Below are 27,455 nucleotides of genomic sequence, written 5' to 3' on the forward strand. Positions count from 1 at the left end.
GGCCGGTGCCGCTAGCGTTCTGCGCTTTGACGCCCGCTGCTGCTCTGCACCCCTAACCCTGCGGGGCGTCGTGTACCAACATGGGCCTGGAAGAGGAGCTGCTGAGGATCGCCAAAAAGCTGGAGAAGATGGTGGCCCGGAAGAAGACGGTGAGGATGAAAAGTTTGCAACGCAGCCCCCAGGCCAGCGACTCAGCCAGCCACGGGTTTGGTGGGCGTGCCGGCCGTGTGCCCGAAGGGAGCGCTCGGGACTCGAGACCTGAGGCTGGCGCCCGGGGGCTGCCAGGCAGGGGAGTCCCCGCGCTACTTGCTGGGCACTTAGGGTGGGCGTGTGCGTGGCCAGGTCTGGAGGGGATCGTGCAGGCCCCCCACGAGACGTGTCTGGTGCAAGTCAGTGTGGACAGGTCGGCTGCACTCGTGTGCTGACTGCATGAACAGAGAAAGCGCGAGGAGAGACACGAACCTGGGCCGAGGACTTTGGGAGTTCCAGGGCTCGGGGTGTGCACAGGGCAGGGGAGCTGAAGGCGCGGCGGGAGCTGAATGGACGAATTCTGAGTGACTCGAAAAAGATCAGAGAAACTCGGGCTGAGAAAGGGGCGCCGAACCGCATTTGCACCGGCCCCCCGGGGAGTGGGCCTGCTAGACTCGAGCGAAGCGCCTTCGCCAGGGTGCCAGGAGTTTGTTTGCAACTTTTTCCTTGGCCGCGGGATGGGGCCCTGGCGGGCAGAGGTGAACAGGTGCGGGACGGGGGAAGGAGAGGAGAGGATGAGGCCGGGGCTGCCCCAGCGGGGGAGGTGCTCAAAGGAGAACTGTGAGGAGAGGAGGGTCCGCAGTTCTGCTCGAGGGTCCCTGATCTCTCAGTCCCAGCAGCGCACAGTGAGAGCCAGACGGTAAGTTAATGTTTGATCTATCTAGCGATCTTTGCCTCAGGCTGGTGGCAGGCGCCTGTGCCAATTCTGGAGGGCGTGGACTGAAAGGGAGAAGGCAAGGGACTCGGTTGGTAAGGTCCTCCACGTTGACTTGCCGTGTCCTTTTCTTCTTGTAGTGTCTAGCAATGTGTTACACCAAGACCTGCATTGCCAGTGCATTCCAGGAAAGTTAAAAAAATGCTATGGTCCGAAGAGAGGTTTCAGAGCCAGGAAGAGTGACTGAGGCCTGAGGAGCCAAGGAGTGTCAGGCAATGAGATGGTGGTGGTGGTGCACTGAGAGCTACTGTTTCCTCGTCTATAAGATGGTGGAATGCCTGGGGGAACAGCATCTTTGAGGGCAGCAGAGAGGGTTGATGAGTGAGACAGGTGTGAAAAGCCAATAGCAGGTCTGAGGCAGGTGACTGAGCTGAGCAAGGCTTGCTTTTGCATGGTTGGAGGAGATGCAGAAAGATGCCTCTCATGTGCACCTGACGAGGCTGCAGCTCCCAGCCTCCACTGAGTGGCTCTGGGCTTCTCCCAAAGTTGCCAGCAAAACCTAACCTCAAGTCACAGGACACTTCTCTGGCTGAAGATGGCAGAGCCCAGCTAGGAAACTTGAACTGAATGGTATTTCAGGTGGACAGATTGTCTAAGCCCAGACCCTTGCTCTCCCCAGACTTGGGCCAGCAAAGGAATTCTGTGGACGAGAAGAGGAGATGTAGGGGTTGGAGGAAAGGAGGAAACTCAGGAGGCTCCCGGGAAGACAGCCATGTTGGAAAGATTAGTGGACCCGCTATGCTTCCTTCTCAGTTCTTTTACAGCCCTACGCTAGCTAGCCACTCTTCTTTCCTTCTTTGGACCTCAGTTTCCTCTTCTGTGAAATGGGAAGAGGAAACAGTGTCTCTTGGGGATGAGGGTCCCATGGAAGTTCCGGGGCTGTTTAGGAAAGCTACATGTCTGACCACAGGATCCTTACAGGACAGATAGTGTAGAGCCACATCTGTGCCTGGAGTCTGCGTCTGGACTCTAGCAGGGTTTGGGTAGGCACAGAGCTCTGGGCTTCTGCCTGAGAAAGGCGGGCCAGCGCTGAGAGTGAAAGTGGACCCGCCCAGTGGTGGTTAGGCCAAGAGGGACTACTTCCTGCAATAAGATAGACCTTCCACGTTGCAGCTCAGGGCTGGAACTTATTTATTCAGTGACTTGGGGCTTTGTCTGATGCTATGAGCATGCGCCAGCTAAATAGTTTGCAAGAAACAAACAATTGTGCACAGCTATGTGTACCCATAATGACACATCAACAGAGGCACACACAGGCCTCCTAGAAAGCAACTTCTATTTGACTGTGTGTGAGATGCAGCTCCTGACACTACCAGAGTGCCAGGCATGGCACTCTGACAGTTTGAGTTAAAGCAGAGTGCTCCCCAAGTCGGCAACACGGCTTCACTGGGAAAGCAAAGCCAACAGCCTCTTTTGTGCCTTCAGACATCATCACACTGAACAAAGAGACACAGGTGGTTTCAGACTGCCGCTCACTACACCACACCCGCACCAGAGAGACAGTTAGCCATACAAGAGAGGCACATCCATTGAGATTGGCATGCAATGTTATGAGCCCACCTACAACATAGGCTCATGGGTGTTACTCTCCAGCATGACCCAGTTATACGGAAACATGTGCTCAGTGTCGAGCTGCAAATGATTTAACACGGACTATGGAATTTTGCAAACTGTTAAACAGACATTTAAAAGTTAGTACATTAGTATGCTTATAATGAAAAGAAGTGCTTGCACAGAGCCTCCCCTGACAATTCTGCCCCATTTACCATGGGGGGAGGGCAGGGATCAGAAAGAAAACAAACCTTGGACTACCAAGATGGCTCACTGTGTAAAGATGCTTGCCACTAAATCTGTCCAACAGAGTTCAGAACATGTGGTGAGCTGGACACAGTGATGAACAAACACTTTTAATCCCAGCACTCATGAGGCAGAGGCAGGTGGATTGCTGAGTTTGAGGCCAGCCTGGTCTACAGAGCTAGTTCTAGGACAACCAGGAGAAACCCTGTCTCAAAAAAACAGAAAGGAGACAACTGACTCCAGTGGGCCACCATCTGACCTGCACATGTAGGCTTTGACATGTGCATGTATACACACACATACACTAAATAATTGTGAAAGAAAACTCAGTTCAGGAACAATTTTGGTAGCTTGAGATTCATCACTGAAGGAGTATTTGCAACACAGAAACCAGCAAATGCTGAGTCAGGGCTTTCCCCTTGGGAACTCCACTTACCTGTGTTGGTATTCTATGGTTTTATATATTGGCAGATTTATGCCTTGATAAAGTATGTGAAGCTCCAAGCCAGGCCTGGTGTTCATTCCAACCCAGTTCCCCCTCCCCCCACAACACAGGGTTTCTCTGTATAACCCCTGCTGTCCTGAATTTTCTCTGTAGACCAGGCTACCTTGAACTCACAGAGACCCACCTGGTTTGCCTCCCGAGTGTTGGGGTTAAAGGTGTGCGCCACCATCTCACTGCCCAGCCCAGCTCTTTACTAAGTTTCTTGGTTTCCTCTTCTGTGAAATGGATTAATAATATTGTAAAAGTGGAATAGTAAACAGGAGCCTTCAAAGGTGAGTGGTTGGTTTGTTTGTTTCTATATCCAAATGTGTTTGTTGGGATGGCTCCCCCTCAGCTTGAGTCAGGTGCTTTTTGGTGCTGCTTCCTCCTGAAGGAGCAGAGCATCCTGCTGTTGGCCGGCTTTTCCACCTATGGGCTGATAGAGGACTGTGGAGCAGTCAACACAGGAGACCACTGCTTGCGCATGGATGAAGCCCGTGGTGATTTTATAGCATCCTGTGCATTTCACACTGGGGCTCTGCGACAGGTGCTTTTCTTGTGTTTCCTCTTTTTCTCTTCTGGAGAGGGATGGAGTAGCGATCCTTTGCAAGAGGCATGTTCTTGTAGGGAAGGAGGTTGTCACTGCCAGAAAGGCTTCTTTTTTTTTTTTGTTTTGTTTTGTTTTTTAAAGATTTATTTATAATGTATACAGCTCTTTATTGCATGTACACTTTCATGTCAGAAAGGGCAACAGACTTTATTATAGATGGTTGTGAGCCACCATGTGGTTGCTGGGAATTGAACTCAGGACCACTGGAAGATCAGTCAGTGCGCCTAACCTCTGAGCCATCTCTCCAGCCCCCGTTTGTTTGTTTTTGAGAGGGATCTTATACATAGCTAGCCTCAAAGTTGGTGTGTAACTGAGAATGGCCTTGAACTTCTGCTCTTCCTGCCTCCATCTCCCAACAGCTGAGATTCCTGTTGTGAACTACCACCGTGGTGGGTTTTTTTTTTTTCTATTTTGTTATTTTTGGTTTTTTGTTTTGTTTTGCTTGTGCTGGGGACTGCACTACCATCCCATCTCCTTGGTGCAGGTCAAGGGTTTAAGTGTTCCAGCACATAATAAGCCTTTTATTAACATTAAACATGGAGCTATGTGCCTACAAGTTCATGTACACACCTATCTGCGGGTCATTCTGGAAACACTGAACCTCGGTGCTTAGGGAGGCTAAGGACTAACAGAGGGCAGCTCATAGGATGTGGTCCAGGTCCTGGCAAGGGGAGGCTGGGAGCTGGAACCAGCTGGAACAGGACATAGTTAGTTCCTCAGGGAACTAATCTGAAGGTAGCCAGGGCTGACTTCTAGACACTAGACTTAGCCAAAAAGCTAAGAGGCGACAGGGCTGGCTTCTGGGATACAGGCACTAGGAAGGAGAAGGCTGAAATGGGCTGAAGGTGTTTAGGACCTGGCAGACAGATTTTCAACTGTAAGCTTCCTTTTTTTCTTTTCTCCTTCTTCTTTCTACTTCATTTGATCTTTAAAATATTTTTATTCTATGTGTTTGGGAATTTTGCCTGCTTGGGTGTTTATCTGGGTAACTCACACCTGCAGTACCCTTGGAAACCAGAAGAGGGCGGTGGGTTGTAAACTACCCTATGGGTGCTGGGAACTGAGTCCTCTTCTTAAAGAGCAGCAAATGCTCAAATCACTGAGCCACCTCTCTAGCCTCTGTTTCATTTGTTCTTTTATTTACTTACTCAGAGAGCAACTGGCACTCATGCAGAACTCTATGGTCTTTAGAGATAAAGGCAATTCTCATTACTCAAGAGGAGTGAAGTTATTTGTCCATACAAAGACTCAAAGGGGAGGGCTGACAGCACTCTAGAAGCTGAGGCAGGAGGGCCACAAATTCAAGGCCCACCTGGACTAGGGAGAACTTGCTTCCAAACAAATCCCAAAGCCTTGAAGGTAAACGTCCACAGGAGCTGTCTTTGTAGTGTCCCATGTTGAAATGACCCAGAAGTTCCATCCACTGGATTCTTACTATGTACTAGGAATTCTTCTAAGTATTTTACATCATTAGATGAACAGATATGCATGATAGAAAACTACTCAGTAACAAAAAGGAACTGTTGGGGGCTGGAGGAATGGCTCAGAGGTTAAGAACACTGGCTGTTTTCCCAGAGATTCTGAGTTCAATTCCCAGGAACCACATGGTTGCTCACAAACATCTGTAATGAAATCTGATGCCCTCTTCTGGCCTGCAGGTAGAACTGTATACATAATAAATAAATAAATAAATATTAAAAAAAAAAAAAAAGAAACTGTTGATCCTGTTCTGAGGTAGTATGGATTAAGCTCAGAAATAGCAAGCTAGGAAAGCAAAAATGATGCTCAGAGGTTAAGAGCATTAATTGCTCTTCCAGAGGACCCAAGTTCAAGCCCCAACATTCATGTAAAAAGTCAGACATGGTGGCATATGCTTGTATCCACTTCAATGGGGAGCTGGGGATGGGTAGATCACTAGAGCTCACGGTCCAGCCAGCCTAACTGTTGAACCCCTGGTCCTGTTGAGACAGACTGTCAAAAAAAAAAAAAAAACAAGGTGAATGGTACCTGAGAAAAATAAACACCCAAGGTTGACCTCTTGTCTCCACCAAAAGCACATACCTATCACATGAATGTCACATATGTGCACACGCATGCATGCACACACACACACACCTGCAGCAATAGAAGGAGGACGTTGGTTGTGTGGTATTGGTGGTGATAGCAGGCACGCATTACAAAGAACCCAAGGAATTTTCTGGAGTGACACCCATGTTCTTGGTGGTGATAGTTTCATGGGATTATATATGTGTTAAAACTCAGAGGCAGACAAGAGAGATGGGTTAGCGCATAAAGGCACTTATTGCCAAGTCTGGTGACCTGAGTGTGATCTCTGGCACCCACATGGTAGAAGGAGAGAGCCTGCTCCAGCAAGTTCCTTTCCTCCACACAGACACCGTGACAGGCACACATATGGCCTGCCTTCCCCCAACAAGATAAATACATGAAAAAATATTCTTAAAGTACAAACTCAGGAGTCTGGAGATGGCTTTAATTCCAGCAGTTGAGAGGCAGAGGCAAGCGGATCTCTGAGTTCATGGCCAGCCTAGTCTACAGAATAAGTTCTGGGACAGCCATGGCTACACAGAGAAACCCTGTCTTGAAAAACAAAAAGTACCAATTCAGGGGAGTGGGGGAGATTTCTCAGAGGTTAGAGCAGAGGAGATTGCTCAGTGGTTAGAGCTGGAGAGATGGCTCAGTGGTTAAGTATGCATACTGCTCTTCAGAGGACCAGAGTTCAGTTTCTAACACCAACACTGGGCAGCTCACAACCGTCTGTGACTCCAGCTCTAGGGGAAATGACATCCTGCACTCCCGTGCACATATCCACCCAGAGACACACAAGTAAAACATACACATAATTTAAAACATACCTGTGGGGCTGGAGAGATGACTCGATGGTTAAGAGCACTGGCTGCTCTTACAGAGGACCCCAGTTCAGTTCTCAGAACCCACATGATGGTCCACAACCATCTGTCACTCCAGTTCCATGGGCGGGCCCAATGCCCTCTTCTGACCTCCACAGGTACCAGGCACACATGTGGCGCACGGACATGCATGTAGACAAAACATACATTTAAAATTATGTATAGGAATATACATAATTAAACATTTTTAAATAAAGAAAATTTAAAATAACCAGGTTAGGATTTCGGGAGATGGTTCAGCAGAGAAAGTGTTTGCTGCACCAGTTTGAGGACCGAACTTCAATTCCCAGCACCTATCGCCTGGCCCCCTATACTCTCAGTATGTGCTGGAGGCAGAGACAAGGAATCCCCAGAGCAAGCTGATTAGCTAGGACTAGCCAGATGGACAAGCTCTGGGATCAACTGAGAAACCTTGTTCAAAATATAAGGTGGAGAGTGCCAGGGAAAGACAGATGTCAACTTCTGGCCTCCACACACATGTGCACACGTACCCAAACAATGTGCACATTTGTACGCACACCACACTGAGAAAGAGATACAAAAAAGAAAAAAAAAACCACCTCATACAGTTGTATACAGCAATACATGTGGCTTGTGGCATGTCAGTTATACCTCCATACAGCTGATTTAAAAGCCCAAAAATGCCAGGTACAATAGCATGAGCCTGTGCAACTCCAGCCGCTGTGGTAAGAGTTGAGAAGATCCCAGGAGTTCTAAATTGGCCTAGGCAACATAGTGAGACAGCCCCCAACATGGAAAAAAAAAAAAAGCCCTTAGTCCTTGTCCTTGGAAGCTCACAGTAGGGGAGGGAAAAGTGATGTTGAGAGAGGAAAGGAGATGTGGAAGCTTCAGTTCCATAACAGTAAGCCAGGCAGTGACTCCATTCTGAGACAGACACAAGACAGGGTCATGCTGGGCAGAAGGTGACGCAGAGGAAAAGGCTAGAGCTCAGTGGAGGGAAACGGTAGGAGGTGTAGTTAGCCGATACTCTGGAGCAACCTTTCTCTTCTCTCTCCTTCTGTGTGCCCACGTCTATCCCTGGACCACACTGTTCTCCCCAGCCCACAGCAATCAGAGAGAGGCCTGTGCCTCAGTACTCTTCTTGTGACTTCCCACAGGAAGGGGCCCTGGACCTTCTGAAGAAGCTCAACGGTTGCCAGATGTCCATCCAGCTGCTGCAGGTATGTGGGGTTCTTGGGTAGTGCCTCTGTGGGAGGGATGACCCTGTGGAGGTTTCTGAGGGGGCTTCTAGGGATGACATGCAGACATGAAGTTGAGACAGGGCGAGCATCTCTTGAGGGTAGGTTTTTCCCCCAGGCTTGTGGGTCAGAGTCCTTGGGTTTAGGGAGAAGGTGGTTTCCTTAAATCTCTACCCAAAGCCAAAGGCATGTGAGATCCAAGTGACCCATGGCCCAGGGAGAGGGAAATGTCCCCCTGCTTTCAAATCCTCCTTAGATTTCCCACATACCCCCAAATTTTACCAGAGACTTCTGGCCCTGAAAGACAAGCACAGATCTAAGATATGGTCACCATGGTGGGTCTAAGTCAAGACTTTGTCTCTAAGTATCTAGTGTGTCCTAATTGCAGTCAACACCCACCCCACCCAAGCTCTCCACCAATGCTTGTCAATCAGTATAGGCTGAGGTCTCAGGCAGGGTAGCAGGTCAGGGTCTAGTTCTAGGATAGATGACTCGGGGTCAGAGCCAGGATCCTGGAGAAGTCTAGGTTGGAGGGAAGTGATGGCTGAGCTGATGCTGCTTCTTTCAGAAAGAGTGACCAGTCCTGTGGGTCAGCTCCCTTAATCCTTTCCTCACAGACCACCAGGATTGGAGTCGCTGTCAATGGAGTTCGCAAGCACTGCTCTGACAAGGAGGTGGTGTCCTTGGCCAAAGTCCTCATTAAAAACTGGAAGAGGCTGCTGGGTGAGTGGGGGGAGGCATGACCAATGGGAGATGGGGCTTCATGCCTGGCTGATAGCAGACACTCAGCTTGCATCACTGAGTTATTTAATTAATGGCACATGGTCCCTGAATCATGGAGTTCACAGCGTTGTGTACACAAGTGTAAGATCTATATGTAGTATCTAACCTTTCTTGTATGTGTCTATATGTTCTGTTTGTGTGCATGTATGTGCACATTGCCTGACTCTGCATAAATGGGTGTACTTCTATGTTCATGTTCCCACATAAGGTGTACATGTTATATATACATTTCTGTGTGTGCATGCATATGTGTGTGCATGAATGCGTGTGTGCGTGTGTGTGTGTGTGTGTGTGTGTGTGTAATGCGCATACATGCAGCTGTCCCCCAGTCCTGGCCCTTTATTCCCCAGTACCCAAAGCCACACAGGGCTGTCCTGAGAAGGTGCTGAGTGGAGAGACAGTGGCGCTCTTTTATTTTCAGACTCTCCCAGAACTGCCAAAAGAGAAAGAGAAGAAAGAGACAAAGCAAAGAAGAAAGAAAAAGGGCTCAGCTGTTCAGACTGGAATCGGGAAGCAGGCCTTTCTCCATCTAGGAAGGAAGGAGGGGGAGAGCCCAAAACCAGGTACTTCTTTCCCGGGGTGGAGAAGAGGGGCCCCACACTTGTCACATCCTCTGTCAGCAGCTGTGTGGAGGATGTCTGGAAACTGCACAGCCCTCAGAGGTCGATGTTAGTGACTCCTCCCGTGGGGTCTTTGGCTCAATCTGACCTTTTCACACGGCACTGACTTCCCTAGAAGGATGAAGGGATGGGAAGCATGCCAGCCATGCAGTCCTGGCGTTGCTCATCCTTGAGATAACTCACAGGGGCACATGACGGTAAACACAGCACTCAGTGGTCAGAGCAGGAAATCACGGGGTTGTGGCCAGCTTGGGCTAAATAGCAAGATCACTGCCTCAGAATAACAAGTGGGGTTCTCACAGGAGACTGCACAGCTCTACTCTAGCCCCTTGGGTACAAAGAAAGAAGACCACAATGGGAGTGAGCCCTTGCTTCGAGGGATCCCCATGTCCCCAGGATCGTACCGGGCCTATAAGCAAAGCCTTGGTGTCTAGCAAGGGCAGTCACCACTGACAAGGTTCTCTGCTGGAAAGCTGTGACTCTCCACTAATTACCTACAGTCTGCTTAGCCTTTCCTGTCTAGACACTCTATGAACCACCGTGTTTCCACTGGCAGGTGATGTTGCCTGGTAACATCTCACCTTTGACAGGTCTGCAGGGCCAGTGGGGTCAGGACCTTGTCTGTCCTTTGAGAAGGGGAAGAGATTGACTCAGTGTTTACTTGACATGGGTATTAAGTCACCTGGAAGCAGGGTAAGGACTACCAGATCCTGCGGCTGTTATGTGGGGGACCTCCTCAGAGAGGTCTCAATCCATGCCCATTCCCCTTGCCCTCCCTGGCCAGGTGTTCCCAGAGCAAATGAATAAGACACAAATGCCACATTTATCATGGTAGATTAAAGATTTTGTAGACGTATAGGTAAGGTTTGGGGAAGCTGAGGCAGGAGGATAACTTGAGATAGGCGTTGGAGCCAGCCTGAGTCACACAGTGAGCCCCCACTTCAGAAGAAAAACTTTGAAAACGGAACTGCATCTTCTTTAGTCCTTGTATCCTCGAAGTCTAACTTCTGGGGTTTATGTTTGGCCACCTGGTAGCTAATAGATTGGTGCTAGGTATTGCCACACTGCAGACACACACCTCCGGAATCTTTCAAATACTTCAAGGCACAAAGTTTTTAAAAAGTGTGTGCATGTGCGTGCGTGCGTGCGTGCGTGCGTGCGTGTGTGTGTGTGTGTGCGTGTGTGTGTGTGTGTGTGTGTGTGTGTGTGTGTACAGGTAGAGTTGGGACAACTTGTAGGACTCTGTCCTTCTACCATGGGGCTTTGCTCATCAGCCTTGCATCTCCCCCCTCCTTCCCCTCCCCTTTTCCTTCTCCCAGCTGTCCTCTCTCCTCCCTGTCTCCCCTCTCCTCTCTTCCGGGTCCCTTGTTGCCTCTCTTCACAGTGCTGGGCATGGAACCCAGGGCCTCCACATGCTGAGCAAGCACTCTGCCACTGAGGTCCAGCCCAGCCCAGTCCTCACACACGCACACTGCTCTTACATAACTTCCATGAAGGGCTGTTGTATAATAAATATAATAAGGAAGTAAGTTGTGCCATATAGTAGAAAATGTGAGCTGTGGGATTAGGAGAATTAGGTGAAATGAGAGTGAGACTACAGTTTACAAACAGGAATTTTATAAAAAAAAAAAAAAGTAAAAGGAAACAGTGTATTAGAGATCACAAGTGGCTCAGTGAGTTTTGTTTTTTGTTTTGTTTTGTTTTTAACCTCTGACCTCGTCACACTAACAGCATGGTGATTACGGGATTTGGGTTGATTTTCTTTCTGTCTTTTTTTTTTTTTTTTTTCCTCCTGGACATCGTTTTCTTATAAGACTTTGGACATTGCACACACCCTATCATGTCCCCATCTGTATTCCATTTGTACTCAGCTCAAGCCTGTGTGCTTCTCCCCACCTCCTAAACAGCCTGCAGGGGAGGCTGAAGCCCATCTCAGTCTCTCCTGCTCCAGATATATATATATATATATATATATATATATATATATATATATATCTCAACCTCAGGAGCCCAGCCTGCCTGGCAGCAGGAGAGGGGCCTGCTGAGAATTCTTAGGGGAGTAATTCATCTTTACAGGGTAGCATGAATGTAGCATCTCTGCAGACATCTGTTTCCTCCCTTGTATTGCTGTGGGGGGGTGCGCCCTTCTGAACCTCCCTTTCCCTGGCCACTGTGGCCTACTGAGGCTTCCTCATCTTCTGCCCATCAGGCCTTGCTCCAGGGGTTCCTTTCCCAGGAGAGCAGAGCTGCTGTCAGCCTACAAGACCACATCATCCCCAGTTTTGTGTCTTTCAGGAGAGACTCCGTAGATTCCAGATCGTCTACCACCTCCTCTCCAAAAAGGCCGTCTATGGAAAGGTAAAGGAAAGCTGACCTCTCCTTGGCAAAGGGCCTTGTTCACTGCGATGGGGGGCAGGTGTGGAACTCGGCTCAGCAAGGGAAGCCTGAAGCGGGAGAAAGGAGGAAACCTCAAACACTGTTACCTCCAAATCCTAGGTACATACCAGGGCCTGTGATTAATTCTCTAAATTACATGGCCAAGGAGCTTAGGCCTAACCTTGGGTGTGGAGACATAATTGTTCTCTTTAATCACTGGGCTATTCTTCCACAGGCAGAACTCATGGGTCTATAATATGTGAAACTTCCTTGTTCTTATTTTCCATCTTCTGCAGATCTCACATCCAACAAAAGGCAAGGTAACTTTCGGTCTAGTTTTGCCTTTTTTATAGCTCTTATTGGAGCAACTGGCAGAATAACCTAAACCATTTTCCTAATCATCTTTACTCAGGAAGTTCAATTAAATCACAGATCTAACTAAGCATCATTGCTCTATAAAAGTCATCTTCGTTATGATCTGCAAGTAAGTTGCCTAGTGAGGAGTGGGTTTCCCATGAAACAACCACACTATACTAGGTACAGTGGGATCCTTTCATATAGTCAGTAGCCACACCATGCCAAATACAGAAGGAGCGGGGCAGCAGCAAGCAGGAGGAAGCAGAGGGCATTCTGGAAACCATCCTCCCGGGCTCTGCCTCTCCAGGATGTACTCAGAGTGGCTTTATCTATCTACCTGGCTGTACGCCACGAGCTCCATCGACGATTGCAGCTCCTCTGACATGGCCGCCAGCATAATCTCTCCCTCCCCTTTTCCTTTTTTCTCTCCTTTCCTTACCTCCTCTTTCCTCTCCTTTTCACAAGATCTCTGTTGAGGCTGACCTCAACTTCTCCCATGCTGGGATTACAGGTCCAGGATGGGCAGCTCTGTTTAATCTCATTCTTTCATTCACTCTCTGGTTAATCCGTTCATTTGTTCATCGAGCACAGCTGCTGAGCATGTCTTTGCAAACCCATGGACCCCCGGGGCATCAAGGACATAGTCACACCCTGAGGGTCTAGTGCAGAGTGTGGCTAACTAGACTACCTGCCAACCCGAAGGGGCAACACTACCCAGCCCTAACCAATGGTTGCCTTGTAAAAATGCACATCCAATGTGTCTTTCAGGGCTTGCTGTTTGTTTGTGAGGCAGGGTCTCACTATGTGACTGGGGTTAAGGGTGTGTGCCATGAGGATCTCGCTGTTTGAGGACCCTGGCTGACCTTAAACTCCTGGGTTCAAGCAGTCTTATTGCCTTGGTTTCCCACATAACTGAGTGTACAGATGTGTGCCTCCATTCTTCAGTTCTTTACTTGTATGTGTGAGCATGCGTTTGTAGATGAGTGTGTGTGTGTGTGTGTGTGTGTGTGAGAGAGAGAGAGAGAGAGAGAGAGAGAGAAAGAGAATTGACTGTCTGTGATGAGTGCGTATACATGACTGGCAGTAACGGAATTGCCCTCAAGATGGCACTCCAGAGCAGTGAGCAGGGCCCATAACCCCGCCCTCCCCACCCCCACTCCTAACACCCCCCCCCTCCCCGCTGCCTCTACCAGGCACCAGGCAGGGTATTCTAAGAGCTGGCACTAGTGCTGAGACTGAGGCCAAGGCTGACAGACCAGGGAACAGAAGGAAGGTGCAGTGCAGCAGCTGGGTGTGGTGGTGCACACCCAGTATTCAGGAGGCACAGGCAGGCAGACCTCTGTGAGTTCGAGGCCTACCTGGTCTGCAAAGCTACACAGAGAAAACTTATCTCGAAAAACAAAAGAAAGAAAAGGAAGGTACAGATAAAATGCATCTAACCCTTAAGCCTCACTAATGATGCCTTCTGGAGTTTGGCAGTTCCTAATAGTAGGAGCTTGGCTGCCTGTAGCAGCCCAGACACAAAATACAGGCAGCCTGCTCCTAGCCAAGCTGGAGGGCACAGAGCCAGGGTCCTACCAGGAAGAGGGTGGGAATGCTTCACCAGCTGCACCTTGCCTGGGTAAGGAGACTCTGGAAAACTCTGGTTTCTAGACACAGTGAAGTGTGTTGGGAGAACTGGAAAGGCAGACAGCCCTTTCCAGTCTGAAAAAAACACCAGGAAGTTTGATGGATGACTTCAGACAACTCCGTGAGACTTGCTCTATTGATCTCTAGAATGAAATAATTTTGACTCCCTAATGTCATTGTGAGGGTCAGATGCTGAGGTGGAAGGCCTGGCATTGCTCCCAACCCACCCCCACAGTCTGCAAATGTGGAGTGTGCAATTGTTACATTCATATGCAGTATGAGCAACCTGAAACTTTTTTAGTGGGAATTTTCTTAGTTTCTTTTAGTCATTTCAACAAACCCCTAAGATGGATGCTACTATTATTCTTATTATACTTGTAGGAAACATATCTGGAGGGTAAAGGTTGTAGAGCTACAAAGTGAGTGTATCAGGCTTTGGAATTTACCTCTGAAGCCTAGAAATGCAGCACGTGTGTGTGTGTGTGTGTGTGTGTGTGTGTGTGTGTGTGTGAATACAAAAGCATACACATGGAAAACATTGGGGAATTGGTTCTTTCTTTCCACCATGTGGGTTCGAAAGATTGAAATCGAGTCATCAGGCTTGATAACAGCTGGCCATCAAAGCCTGGATTCTTTTTTTTTTTTTTTTAAAGGTTTATTTATTTATTTGTTATGTATATAATATTCTGCCTGCACACCAGAAGAGGGCACTAGATCTCACTATAGATGTTTGTGAGCCACCATGTGGTTGCGGGGAATTGAGCTTGGGTCCTCTGGAAGAGCAACCAATGCTCTTAACCTCTGAGCCATCTCTCTTGGATTCTTTAGGGATTGGGGTATGAGACTGGCCCTCATTATGTGGCCCAGGCCAGAACTAATGATCCTCTTGACTTGTGAGTACTGGAATCACGAAGTTGTGCTACCACACCCAGCTCTGGAGCTTGGGTTCACACTCAGGGCAGGCATTCCCAACATGACAGCTGCCATTGCCATCTGCTCCAACGCTGTCTGCTTCCTCTACACCCGTGGTTCTGAACCTCCCTAATGCTGCTACCCTTTACTACAGTTCCTCGGGTGGTGGTGACCCCCAACCACAAAATTGTTTTCTACTTCATAACTGTGATTTTGCTACTGTTATTAATTGTAATGTAAATATATGATATGCAGGATATCTGGTATGTGACCTCCAAAGGGTCACAACCCACAGGTTGTGAATCCCTTCTCTGCATGTACCTTGGTAAGCCTTGGACTTATGTGTGTTGGGCCACACATATCAGTAAGGACTTCTTTCCTCTGAGGAGATGGGAGAGTGAGCCCTGTTGTAAGCCCAGGGAGTAGGGCTACTGCCTTCCAAAAAGATGTGCCTCCCAGGTGAGCTCCCTGGTCCTTCATCCCTTTGTGAGCAACTCCTCCTGCCCATCATGCATTCAAGGAAGGTTCAGCGAGCACTTGCTAAATGTGGAGAGTAGTAGAGGTCTGTGTGGACTGTCATTTGAGGATGGAAGTAGACAGTGTTTATAAATATGTGAGACACTCAGTAATAGACTTGGTAAGTGCTATGTAGTAAGAAATGTATGCATTGCCTAATAAATACTGGATATGTGATCTAAACTTATGTATAATGGGCAACCAGCATAGTACACAAAAGCAGGGAGCTGATCCTTGTTCTGTAACAAGTAGAACACAGTGGTTGGTGAGGAGCCTGGGTTCCAGAAGCTTAAATGCTTGGGCTGGAGTTCCTATAGGCTCCCAGATGTGTGACCAGAGGCAAATGCTGTAGAGTGAGAATTTTCTCAGTCCTGTGGCCTCACTTGGACCAGTTTCTCTCCACCCACTAGCTCCTGGAAACCACTTATAAGATAACCACTCAGATACTTAATATATATTTACATATGTTAATATTAATATAAATTTATAATTGTTTGGACAATGGCTTAGGCTTCTTACTGGCTAGCTCTCTCTTAAAACATTAACCCATCTCTGTTAATCTGTGCATCTCCTTGTGGTTCACGTGGTGGTTGTAGCTTACCTGTGAAGCCCTTGCATCTTGCTTCTTCAGCTGCTACATGCTGTCTTCCTTCTCCCTGTCTCTTTGTCCAGATTTCCCCTTAGTTAAATTCTGCATGTTCATTGGCCAAGACAGCTTTATTCATCAACCGATAAAAAGAAATGCATAGTCACAGCATAAAGAAGGACATACTACATCAATGTGTTCATGTTTTAATTCATATTTTTTAAGTCAGGATCTTGCTATGGCCTGGAGCTTACTGTGTAGGCCAGGCTGCCCTTAAACTCACAGAGATCCACCTGCCTCTGCCTCCCAAGAGCTGAGGTTAAGAGGTGTGCTCCACTACACTGGGTCTCAAGCTCATCTTCAAAATGTATCTATTTATTCTTTTTTTGTTTTTTTGGGTTTTGTTTTCGAGGCAGGGTTTCTTTGTGTAGCTTTGGCTGTCCTGGAACTCACTCGGTATACCAGGTTGACCTCAGACTCAGAGATCTGCCTGTCTCTCCCTCCCAAGGGTTGGGATTAAAGGTGAGTGCCATTACCACCCAGCTACAACTCATCTATTCTAAAGTGGCACCTCTAGTATGGGATATGAATAGTGTGGACCTCCTGGAATTGCTACGAGGATTTAAATGAGATGATCTTTGTCCAGAATCTAAAACTGCGCCTGCCTCAGAAAATTATTATGGGAATTAGAAGAGAGCATCCATGGTAACATCTAGAATGGTTTGTTTGCCTAACGTCACCATGTTCATTTCTGATTGTCATTCTCAGATCTAACAGTGGCAAATCTAAAGTGGAAACTCCCAAGACCCCCAGCAGCCCCTCAACTCCCACATTTGCCCCCTCTGTCTGTCTCCTGGCCCCCTGCTATCTCACAGGGGACTCTGTCCGGGACAAGTGTGTGGAGATGCTGTCAGCAGCCCTGAAGGCAGAAGGTGAGGGCTTGGGCTGGGGGCGAGGGAGGAGAAGCTGAAGGGAGATGCTACTTATTGTTTGTTTGTCTATTTATTTATTTGGAGGCAGTAGGGGTCTCCAGTCAGGGCATAGGAATGCCATTGTCAAGAGGCATCCCTGGCAAAGTCACACAGGGCTGATGTCTGTTTCCTGGTCTCTTCTAGATGATTTCAAGGACTACGGAGTCAACTGTGACAAGCTGGCCTCAGAAATAGAAGACCATATCCTCAGGTTATGCGGGGCTGGAAGTGTAGCTGGTTGGGTGCAGGGGCCGCTCTGGGGTCAGCTCCCTGCTCTGCCCTTAAACCAGAGCTCCAAAGTGAGGCTGACATTGCTGTTAGGTCTTGTCCTGCCCCTGGGTGGGTTCCCTGGGTTCATCTGATTGCAGGTGATGCACCGGAGGCCTAGGGAGGTGCTGTAACTGTCAAAGCTCCTGCAGCTAAATGTAGCTGCAGAGCTGGGATTTGAACCCTAAAAGCACGACTCCAGAACCTGAGGGCTTAGCTGCTGTGCCATACAGGCCATGCTATGCATGCCTCAGTTGGTCAAGCTGTTGCTTGCCGGATCTGGGTGAATAGAGGGCAGCGAGCTTCCTGTGTAGCCCTGGCTGTCCTGGAACTCCCTTTGTAGACCAGGCTGGCCTTAGACTCAGAGATCTTCTCTCCCAAGTGCTGGGATTCAAGGCGTGTGCCACAACCAATCACCTCCTGATTTTCCTTGCCCTGCAGAGACTGTAGAGGTGATTTACTGCAACGCAACTACCACAATAGAAGATTTTGCCTCTTAGGGGAAATAGCTGCTTGGCGCTAAAAGGATGTTGTACTTTCTCTTACTGCAGACAGAGGTTTGCATGTCTAAGATGAAGTATGGAATGGGGGGCCAGACGTTCCAGGGAAAAAAGGTTTCTCAGTGTCACATGAGATGTGTGAGTAGGTCTGCTTGGAGTCCAGGGACCAGACTGCAGGCAGCTAACCTGCCTGTTCCTGTCTCTTGCTGAAGCCACCCCTAGTATACCACATATACTCAGGTGGTTTCTTTCTTTTTCTTTTCTTTCTTTTTTTTTTTTGTTGTTGTTGTTGTTGTTGTTGTTTTTGGTTTTTCGAGACAGGGGTTCTCTTCAGCTTTGTAGACTGTCCTGGAACTAGCTCTTGTAGACCAGGCTGGTCTTGAACTCACAGAGATCCATCTACCTTTGCCTCTGGAGTGCTGGGATTAAAGGTGTGTGCCACCACTGCCTGGCTATTCTGGTAGTTTCTATTAACCATTGTTCATTGATTATCCAGCCATACCTCAACACATTTTGCATTTTCCAGTTTCTCAGCAAGTACATTCTCACCATTTCCTGTTAATTCAGGAGCCTAAAGCTTCAGGGTTCCAGGACTTCATCTTCATTGTCCCCGGGACGGTCAGTGACTTCTAAGGCCTGTTTGAAGCAGAGTGGGTGGCCTGGTACCTAGTCCTACTTCTGTCATTCTTCCTCATTTGCTCCACTGCAAGCTGCTTAGCTTTTTCTCATAGGCAAGAGGAGGATGAATACAGGGCTCTCATGCTCTGTGTCCCTCAAGAGATCTGTGGAGTGACCCTGAACTAACATGGCATGGGTGAGGCATGGGTGTGACCCTCAGAAGGATCCCCAGAGCCCCCAGGACTGCTTCCCACCTGTTCCTCCCCAATGATACTGGCGTGTGCAGGAGGAATCAGAGAGAGGCTGGTGTCCCCAAGTGTCCCCTCACAGCCACAGACCCACACTACAGAAGTTTCTGAATGGCAGTTTTAGACTCATAGTCTGGCTCCTGAATGATTTGGGGCATATTCTCCTATTTTCACACTCTTATTGTGCAGGTGACATTAACACAAAAAAACGGGACAAAAACCACAACTCCACCTCCTTTCCACCAGTTCCTAAAAGTCAGCTGCCCCACTCGCCTCTAGCCCTGGTGTCTGCCTTGCCAGTGTTTTCCCCAGCAACGGCTTTGTCTTCCTTCCTTTGCTTGGCTCAGGAGACCACCCTACCCTATGTCTGCAGGGGGAGGGCTTGGACAGAATTAACTACGGTCCTTGGTCAGCGGTGACTTCCTGCCCATAAGTGAACAGAGCATTGCTGTTAAGAAGAGACCAGGATTGCAGCCCTGGCCCCACTAGGACTTTGCCCCCTGACCTTGAGCAAGGACCTGAACCCTTTCCAGGCCTCAGCTTTGTCATCTCCTTGTGGGAGAAGTCACTGGCCAGTCATTCCCAAAGTGGATCCTTGGGATGAAGTGCTGTGCCTAAGAGGGAGGGAGAACTCTGAACAGACATTGTGGACCGGAGGGAGAGGCTGAGGGTGCAGCCCGCTTGGCAGAGTGCTCGCCTGTAATTCTAGCATTCAGGAGATGGAGGTACGCGGGTCAGAGAGTTCTAAGCTATCCTTGGCTACAAGAGACTTTGTCTCCAAGGAAATCAGAGGTGGCTAGGGAGAACAGGACTGCCCACTGGATTTTGTTGTTTTGGTTTTGGTTTTTTGAGGTAGCCCTAGCTGTTCTGGAATTTGCTATGTAGAGCAGGCTGGCCTCAAACTCACAAAGATCCACCTGCCTCCGCCTCCTGAGTGCTGGGATCAAAGGTGTGCGCCACCATGCTCAGCTTCCAATGGTTGTTTGTTTTTGCACTTCTCAGAGCCAGAAACACGTGACTTTTGACCTTTTCCTTTGACAGTTGCTTCCCAACTCTGGGATTCCTTCAAACTAGAGGTTACCCTAGTTACTCTCATGTTAGCAGCCCTGACTGGACATGTTCCAGACCCCACACTGGTTCCCTGTATGTAATGGCTCATTGATGCCTCCTAACAGTCCTGTTTTTTTGTGTGTGGTTTTTTTTTTTTTTTTTTTTTTTTTGTTGTTGGGTGTCAATTCTTGGAGTCCCTGATACCACAGTGCTTGCTGCAATTTGGTCCCTTCTTGGAGGCTGTTCCTGTTTCTGATACCTGGCTAAGCCCAGTGCTGAAACCGGATGCCCATTATTCAGAGGCCACAGAGAACACCCCTGTAGCAGGCTCCCAACCCTCCATCCCCATACTCCTCCATGGATGGCAAGATGGCCCTTGACCCAGATACATATCTATCAGGAACTCAAGAGCACAGACATGAAGTACCGGAACCGTGTGCGCAGCCGCATCAGCAACCTGAAGGACCCCAGGAACCCAGGACTGAGGCGGAATGTGCTCAGTGGGGCCATTTCCCCAGGACTCATCGCCAAGATGACAGCAGAGGTGAGGAGGATCATAGGGCCTTGCTTCAAGCCCTAGCCAGGGTCCTCCTGCTGCCCAGCTCTGTTTAGTGTGTGGGTGTGATATAGATAGCTTTCTCTGGTGTAGGTGATAATGTAGAATGTTTACGTGTGTGATATGTGATGTGCATATAATTACCACAAGTGTACCATGACATGAGTAGGTGGTATGTGATTAATATGAATGTGTGGTGTGTGGTTAGTATGTGGTGTTTGGTTAGTGTATGATGTGTGGTTAGTGTGTATGTAATGTGGTTAATGTATGTGTATGATTAGTGTATTGTGTAGTATTTGATGAATATGTGTGTGATATGTGTTAGTATGTGTTTTGTGTTAGTATAGGGTATGAAGTTAGTATGTATGTGGTGTATGGTGTGTGTGTGTATGTGTGTGTGTGTGTGTGTGGTGTTTAATGTATGGCATGTGGTCTGTGGTTAGTGTGTGGTTACTGTGTATATGGGGTGCTTAGTATGCAGTATATGATTAATGAGTGTGTGGAGTATAGTTAGTATGTGATGTGGAGTTAGTGGGTTGAAGTGTGTGGTTATGTGGTTAGTGTACTGTGGGATGTAGTTGATGAATATGAGTGGCGGAATGACATATGCATTCTGCATGGATTGTTATCACCAGTCTATAGTTATCACTCGGGTCATTTTACCTTAGCTTATTTGTGGAGGGAGTCAGGGAACATGTGGAAGTCAGAGGACAACTTGCAGGAGTCAGTATCTCCTTCTACCTCCTGAGCTCCACAGATCAAGCTCAGGTCTTCAAGCTTGGTGGAAAGCCCTTTTCCCTGCTAACTATCTTGCCAGCCCCATTGTGCTCCATTTAAAAGGTCTGGGGTTTGTAGTTGCTATTTGTTTTGAGTTAGGGTCTGTCTCATTATGTAGTTATAGCTGGCCTAGAATTCATTATGTAAACCAGGCTGGGCTTGAATTCACAGAGATCCACTGCCTCCATCTCCCGTATGCTGGAATTACTTGTTTATGTAGCTATACCTACCTGGCTGAGGTTCATCCATCTATCTATCTATCTATCTATCTATCTATCTATCTATCTTCCTTCCTTCCTTCCTTTCTTCCTTCCTTCTTTCTTTCTTCCTTTCTTTCTTCCTTTCTTTTCTCTCTTGGTACTGAGTATTGAACCCAGGGCCTTACACATGACAGACAGATGCTCTACCACAGTGGCTCTAAATCTGTGGATTTCCACCCCTTTGGGGATCATATATCAAATGTCCTGCATATCAGATATTTACATTATGATTCATAACAGTAGCAAAATTACAGTTGTGCAGTAACAATGAAATAATTTTATGGTTGGGGTCACCACAACATGAGGAACTGTACTAAAGGTTCGCAGCATTAGGAAGGTTGAGAACCACTGCTCTACTAACTTAAATACATCTCCAGCAAGGCTGATCTTTTTGTTTGTTTATTTGCTTGTTTGTTTGCTTTGTTTTGTTTTGTTTTCAAGACAGGGCTTCACTGTGTAGCCCTGTATGTCCCGAAACACACTCTGTAGACCAATCTGGCCTTGTACTCAGAGATCTTCCTGCCTCTGCCTCCTGAGTGCTGGGATTTCAGGTGTGTATCACCACTGCCCAGCAAGACTGATCTTTTGTGAATGACATCATAGCCCAGAGGTAGAAATTGTCACTTAGCTTTGCATTGTCTTAGTTAGTCCAGGCTGCTATGCTAAAAGCCCCACAGCTTGCCTTGTGGTGGGGCACAAGCCTTTAATCTCAGCACTAGGGAGGCAGTGGCAGGCAGATCTCTGAGTTTGAGGTCAGCCTGGTTTACAGAGTGAGTTCCAGGACAGCTGGGACTACACAGAGAAACCCTGTCTTAGAACTACACAAAACAAAACCCCACAGCTTATAAACAGCACACATCTGCCCTCAGCTCTGCAGGCTGAGCAGTACAAGATCAAGAAAACAGCTGATTGGATGTCTGACACAAACGCCCCTGTAAGCTGACATGGTGGAAGAATGAGGGGTCTGTGCCTCTTTTGTAAGGGCGCTGATACTCTTCATGAGGGCTCCATCCTATTCCCTAGTTGCCTACCAAAGAGCGTGTCTCCAAACACTGTCATCTTAGGGGTAGGACTTCCATATGTGAAGGCCACAGTGACCTTCATTCTATGGTTGCCTTTTGCCCCAGACAGGCAGTTTCTGTAAGAAGTATAAGACAAGTTTTGCTTCTGTGAGAATAGTGGTTTCAAAGCCAGATGAGATAGCACATTACCTGCACATACTTGGGAGGCTGATAAAGGAAAATTACTATGGATTTGAGGCTAGCCTGGGCTATAGAGGTAGCAAAACTTTGTCTCTAAACACAAATACATACACACACACATCCCGAAGCCAAGGTTGAGGATATAGTTCAATTGGTACAGTGCTTGTCAATTATGTTCATGACCCTGTGTTTGATCCCTAAGCTATGATAACATCTACCTGTAAACCCAGCACTTGGGAGATAGAATCAGGAGCATCGGGAGTTCAAGGCCAGCCTGGGCTACATAGCAAGCTCAAGAACAATCTGAGACACATGAGACTCTGTCTCAAATAAATAATAACAACAAAATAATGATTAGCCAAAAATAGGCACCCCTCCATATGAGCCTTGGCTACCCTCTGACCCACAAACCCATGCATAGCTGGTGATGCATCCACCCAAGTGTGTCTGCCCAGCCTTCCTTTAGCAGAGGCTTGAAGGGGTTCAGTGAGCAGGGGTCACATAGAAAAGAGAAGTGACTGAATGGTGCCGATGCTGCATCTCCAGTAAGAGCATGGACTCTGAGTGTTTCTAGGACAGCTGTCTGAGGTGTGTGTCCACAGTGATTACACAGATCTGTGAGCCTGGTCACTGTGGGGACCTGCTGGGTGGTGTAGCCCAAAGGTCATGGTTCCCACCAGTGCACAGGGCTAGAGAGCACTCACAGGTGGAGCAGGCACTGGGCCAAAGTCCAGAGTGGGAGGCTATGGGACATGGGTGAGCAGCAACCAGATCAGATGCCAGGACGGTTTACTTCAGGCCAAGACCTGGCAGACGGGATGAGCACCGTCCTGAAGGAATGATCCCATGGTACTAACTCTGGCTATCAGCACCTGCTGCTGTCCTATACATTCCCAGTTGACCTTGAGCCTGCTAGAACTCCCAGGTTGGACCTTCCTGTCAGGACGGAGAGGAGGCTCCTCCAGGACAGGCTTTTCCCAGGTCAGGCAGGACCAGGAAGTCAACCTCTCCTCCAACTCTATGTTCTTGACCCAGAATGGTACTTCCTCCTCAGCTAAGACTCTAAAAACCTGTCAAAGGGCAGAGCTCCCCCACCCACCCTGAAACAGACTCATTTCTCTCCAGGAAATGGCCAGTGATGAGCTGAAGGAATTGAGGAATGCCATGACTCAGGAGGCCATCCGTGAGCACCAGATGGCCAAGACAGGAGGCACCACCACTGACCTCTTGCGATGTAGCAAGTGCAAGAAGAAGAATTGCACCTATAACCAGGTGGGCAGAGGTGAGGTGGAGTGGGGTAGGGCCACAGCAGGGGAAGCAGATGGAGAGGACAGAGGTGCTGAGGGGAACAGGAACCAAACTCTTCAGGCCAGTAGGTGACTAGCAAGCTTGGAGATGCCCTCAGGGCCTTGTGGCTTTCTAGAGAATGTTCAGATTGTGGAATGAACTGTTGTGTGTCCATGGGGCTGGGCCAGGGTATCCTATCTGTACTGCAGTGAGAGTGAGCCCCAGGCCCCAGGCTGCGCCGCACTGTCCTCCACTCACACTGGTGGGCACAGACTTCAGGAGAGTCACTGATGCCGGAAGGAAACATAGCAATGTGAAACCCAGCTCCACAGACTATGGTACCCATGCAGGCCGATGGCAGGGAGGCTTTGAACTCAGACCTGAACATTTGTTTTTATCATACTTGGTTACTTTGAGATAGGGCCTTGAATCCACTTTGTAGCTAAGGCTACCCTGGAATTTCTGATCCTCCTGCCTCTGAAGTGGTGGGATTTCATGTGTACATCACCATGATGGGCTTTTGGGTCCAAACCTTTCTGAGGGAGTCCAGTCAGCTTGTTCAGTAATGACTAAGGAGGTTCCTAAGAATAAAGATATCCAGGAGCCACAACAGACTGGGGTGAGGGTAGGGAATGGACCTTTCCCTGAGCCCCAAGAATGGCCTATTGCTGGATTCTGTCCTTAGAGTAACAGTATTGAGTTCTAACTCATATTTACTGATTCTCTTTATTTCTCTATCTGCTGCTCAGCAAGCAAAATTCATCAAGAGTAGCCAGGTCTGGTTGCACACATCTGTATTTCCATCACTGGGGAGTATGAGGCAAGAGGACAGGATGTGGTGGGTGTGGTAAAGCCAGCCTGGGATACATAGAGAAAGCTATCTGAAAAAAAAAAAAAAAAAGTTAGAGCGATGGCTCAGTGGTTAAAGAGAGATCATTGCTCTATCAGAGGGCTGAGTTCAGATCGCAGCACCCATATTGGATGATCCATAAATGTTTGTAACTCCAGCTCCAGGGGATCTGTTTCCCCCTCTGGCCTCAGTGTGCACCTGCATGCAAGTACGGGCACACACACACACACACACACACACACACACACACACACACACACACACACACACACAATCCATTTTTAAAAATTAGGGTTGGGAATGTTGCTCTGTTGGTGGATCAGTGGGGTGGGGGCAGGTGTGAAGCAGTGGGTTTGATCCCCAGAACCACAGAGACCAGAGGTGGTGGTGCGCACTGACCTCAGCGCTAGAGAGGGAGAAAGAATGGGCTAGCGAGATGGCTCCTTAGGTAAAGGTGTGTGATACCAAACCTGATGACCCAGATGGTAAAAGGCAGAGAACCAACTCCTGCAAATTGTCCTCTGACTTCCACACATATACAGCCACCTACATACACACAAGATAGAATGTAATTATTTTTTAAAGAGAGGGAGGAGGGTCAGAATTTCAAGGTTATTTTTGGATACATAAACATGACACTCTTCCACAAAGGTGGAGAAGAAATATCAGGACCACTTTGCCCTCAGCGTTCTGTGGCTACAGTAGAAATACAGTCACCTATTTTATTTTCTAGAAGGTTCTCTTGGATTCCAGTTCTGGAATCGAGGGAAACCTGTGTGAGCAACTGTGCTCCCCTGTGCCCATTCCAGACAGGGTTATGGGCGTTTGCACAGCATTGCCCTTCACAAATGAGCTGCTCATTAGCGAAGTTTAGTCTAGCCTGCAAAAAGCCCATTACTGCCCTTCCTCCGAAACCTCTGGTGTGTAGTGGCAAGGCTATGTTATGCTCTGCCCCCTGACAGACAGCTGGAGGCACATACCAGCAGAGGGCTCCTCCCCCACCTCTGATCCTAGCAGACATCACCAGGTTGGCTTTTAGAGAGCCGGAAGGGCAGCTGGGATCTCCATGGGCCTTGTGGCGGAAAACCACAGTGCTACACCTGAAAGACTTGGAGGCCCAGAAATGGAGAAACATATCATAACCCACCCCTGTGGTTTCCAAGTTCCCTTTCCTCTCTGGGTCTTGGCCACTTGCAGGATGACAATAGATGAGGTGATTTCCCAGGTACCTCTGGCTCAAAGACAGACACATGTCAGATACAGTGTGTTTAGGGGGTAAGTCGGGAAGGGGTGACCTTATGAATGATTCTTCTCTCCATTAGGTGCAGACACGCAGTGCTGATGAGCCCATGACCACCTTTGTCTTGTGCAATGAATGTGGGAATCGCTGGAAGGTCTGTACGCCTGTGTCTTTCTCCTTCCCTGTCATACACAGATGCTGCCCTACATAAGAAATAGTATACCTACAGAGAGAAATGGGGGGCATGCTAGCAGAGTCCGCCTACAGTACAATGACAGTGGCAGGTAGTTACTGGGGAGGGAGTGTTAGTTTGGAAGGGTGGCAGCTCAGAGTTTATTAGTGTGACATAGGCTGCCTGTTGAACATGGATGGGCTTGGCTTCCTGAGGACCACAGAGGGAAGGAAAACCATAGCACTGAACATTTAGACCAGGCCTCTGAGAAGTGCTTTCACAGAAGCTATTGTCCTTGAACTTGGGCACCCATGGATAAGATGGGAAAACTGAACCCTGAAGTGGCCTGAGTGTCCTGTCCTTCTTAGGAAGCTCTGGAAAAGCCTTCTACCACCCAGTGCTGTAACCTAGTGGCCTAGCTCCTGCAGGGGCAATGGTCTGGTTTTCAGCTTGAGGGCTACACAGTACACAGAACCCTCTTGGATACTGCTTGCTGGAGGTGTAGCTAAGGACTAGAGCATGTTCTAATATGAATGAGGCCTGGGTTTGCTCTCCAGTCACACACACACACACGCCCCATCCTATAATCCTTCAGTCCCAAATAAACACACAGAGGCTTGTAATAATTATAAACTGTTTTGCTGATGGCTCAGGCTTCTTATTGGCTAGCTCTCTCTTAATTATTAACCCATTTCTATTAAATATGTATATCTCCACCCACATGGTCTTGGCTTACCTGCTTACCTGTGATGCCCAGATCTCTTGCTTCCTTGGTAGCTACATGGTATCTCTTTGACTCCTCCTACTACCTTTCTCTATCCCTGTTTCTTTATCCCTGGCTAAATCCTGCCTGTCCATTGGCCAAAACAGATTTATTCATCAACCAATAAGAAATACATATTCACAGCATACAGAAGGACATCCCCCACCTCACACACACACACACACACACACACACACACACACAAATTATAAAATATAATTTAAGAAGGACATGGAAAAGATACTGGGTGAAATGGATTTAAACATATTATCATAGTCTAGCAAAGGTCAGTGTTCAGGAATAATGGCTGCTATGGGGAAAGAACATTCTGTGTGCCGCTTTGTGCCTGTTGGAAAGGCAGGACCCAAGGGAGGCTGCATCTTGTCTTCTGACAATATTTTTAGTTACTGTTCACTGCCATGTGGAACAACTAAAGTATAAACAAGTGGTCTGTGACCATCATGCTATTTTTGTTGTTTTGAGACAAGGTCTCTCAATGTAGCCCTGATGTCCTGAAACTCCTTACACAGACCAGGCTGGTCTCAAATTCACAGACATCCACCTGCCTCTGCCTCCAGAGTGCTGGGATTAAAAGTGTGCACCACCATGTCTGGCTGTATCCACCTTCTCATCTATGAGATTCAATGAGACCTTTTGTTTTGTTTATCCAGACAGGGATTCTCTGTGTAACAGTCCTGGCTGCCCTGGAACTCACTTTGTGGACCAGGCTGGCCTTGAATTCACTGAGATCCACCTACCTCTGCCTCCCAAGTGCTGGGATCAATGAGACCTCTTATGACGTTGCCTTTTGGTTTTGTAGTTCTGCTGACTGAACCACCCACCAGGCTAGCAGTGGACAAGATGAGGACGATCAAGCACAAACCACAAACACAGACCATGTGACCAGGAGCAACAATAAAAGTTCAAATGAAGG

General features: G+C 48.1%; 1 protein-coding gene across 1 annotated transcript; it reads left to right on the forward strand.

Moving 5' to 3' along the window:
• On the forward strand, nt 1-27,430 carry Tcea3 (transcription elongation factor A3). Its single transcript, XM_051173600.1, has 11 exons — nt 1-149; nt 7,901-7,963; nt 8,599-8,704; nt 9,186-9,327; nt 11,680-11,742; nt 16,529-16,692; nt 16,876-16,931; nt 19,803-19,958; nt 23,335-23,481; nt 25,669-25,740; nt 27,342-27,430. Exons 1-11 carry the CDS (start codon nt 81-83, stop codon nt 27,348-27,350), a joined length of 1,047 nt encoding a protein of 348 aa, XP_051029557.1. The 5' UTR covers nt 1-80; the 3' UTR covers nt 27,351-27,430.
• The last annotated feature ends 25 nt before the right edge of the window (nt 27,431-27,455 follow it).

Source organism: Phodopus roborovskii, unplaced genomic scaffold (assembly GCF_943737965.1).
Source record: "Phodopus roborovskii unplaced genomic scaffold, PHOROB, whole genome shotgun sequence".
NCBI lineage: Eukaryota > Metazoa > Chordata > Mammalia > Rodentia > Cricetidae > Phodopus > Phodopus roborovskii.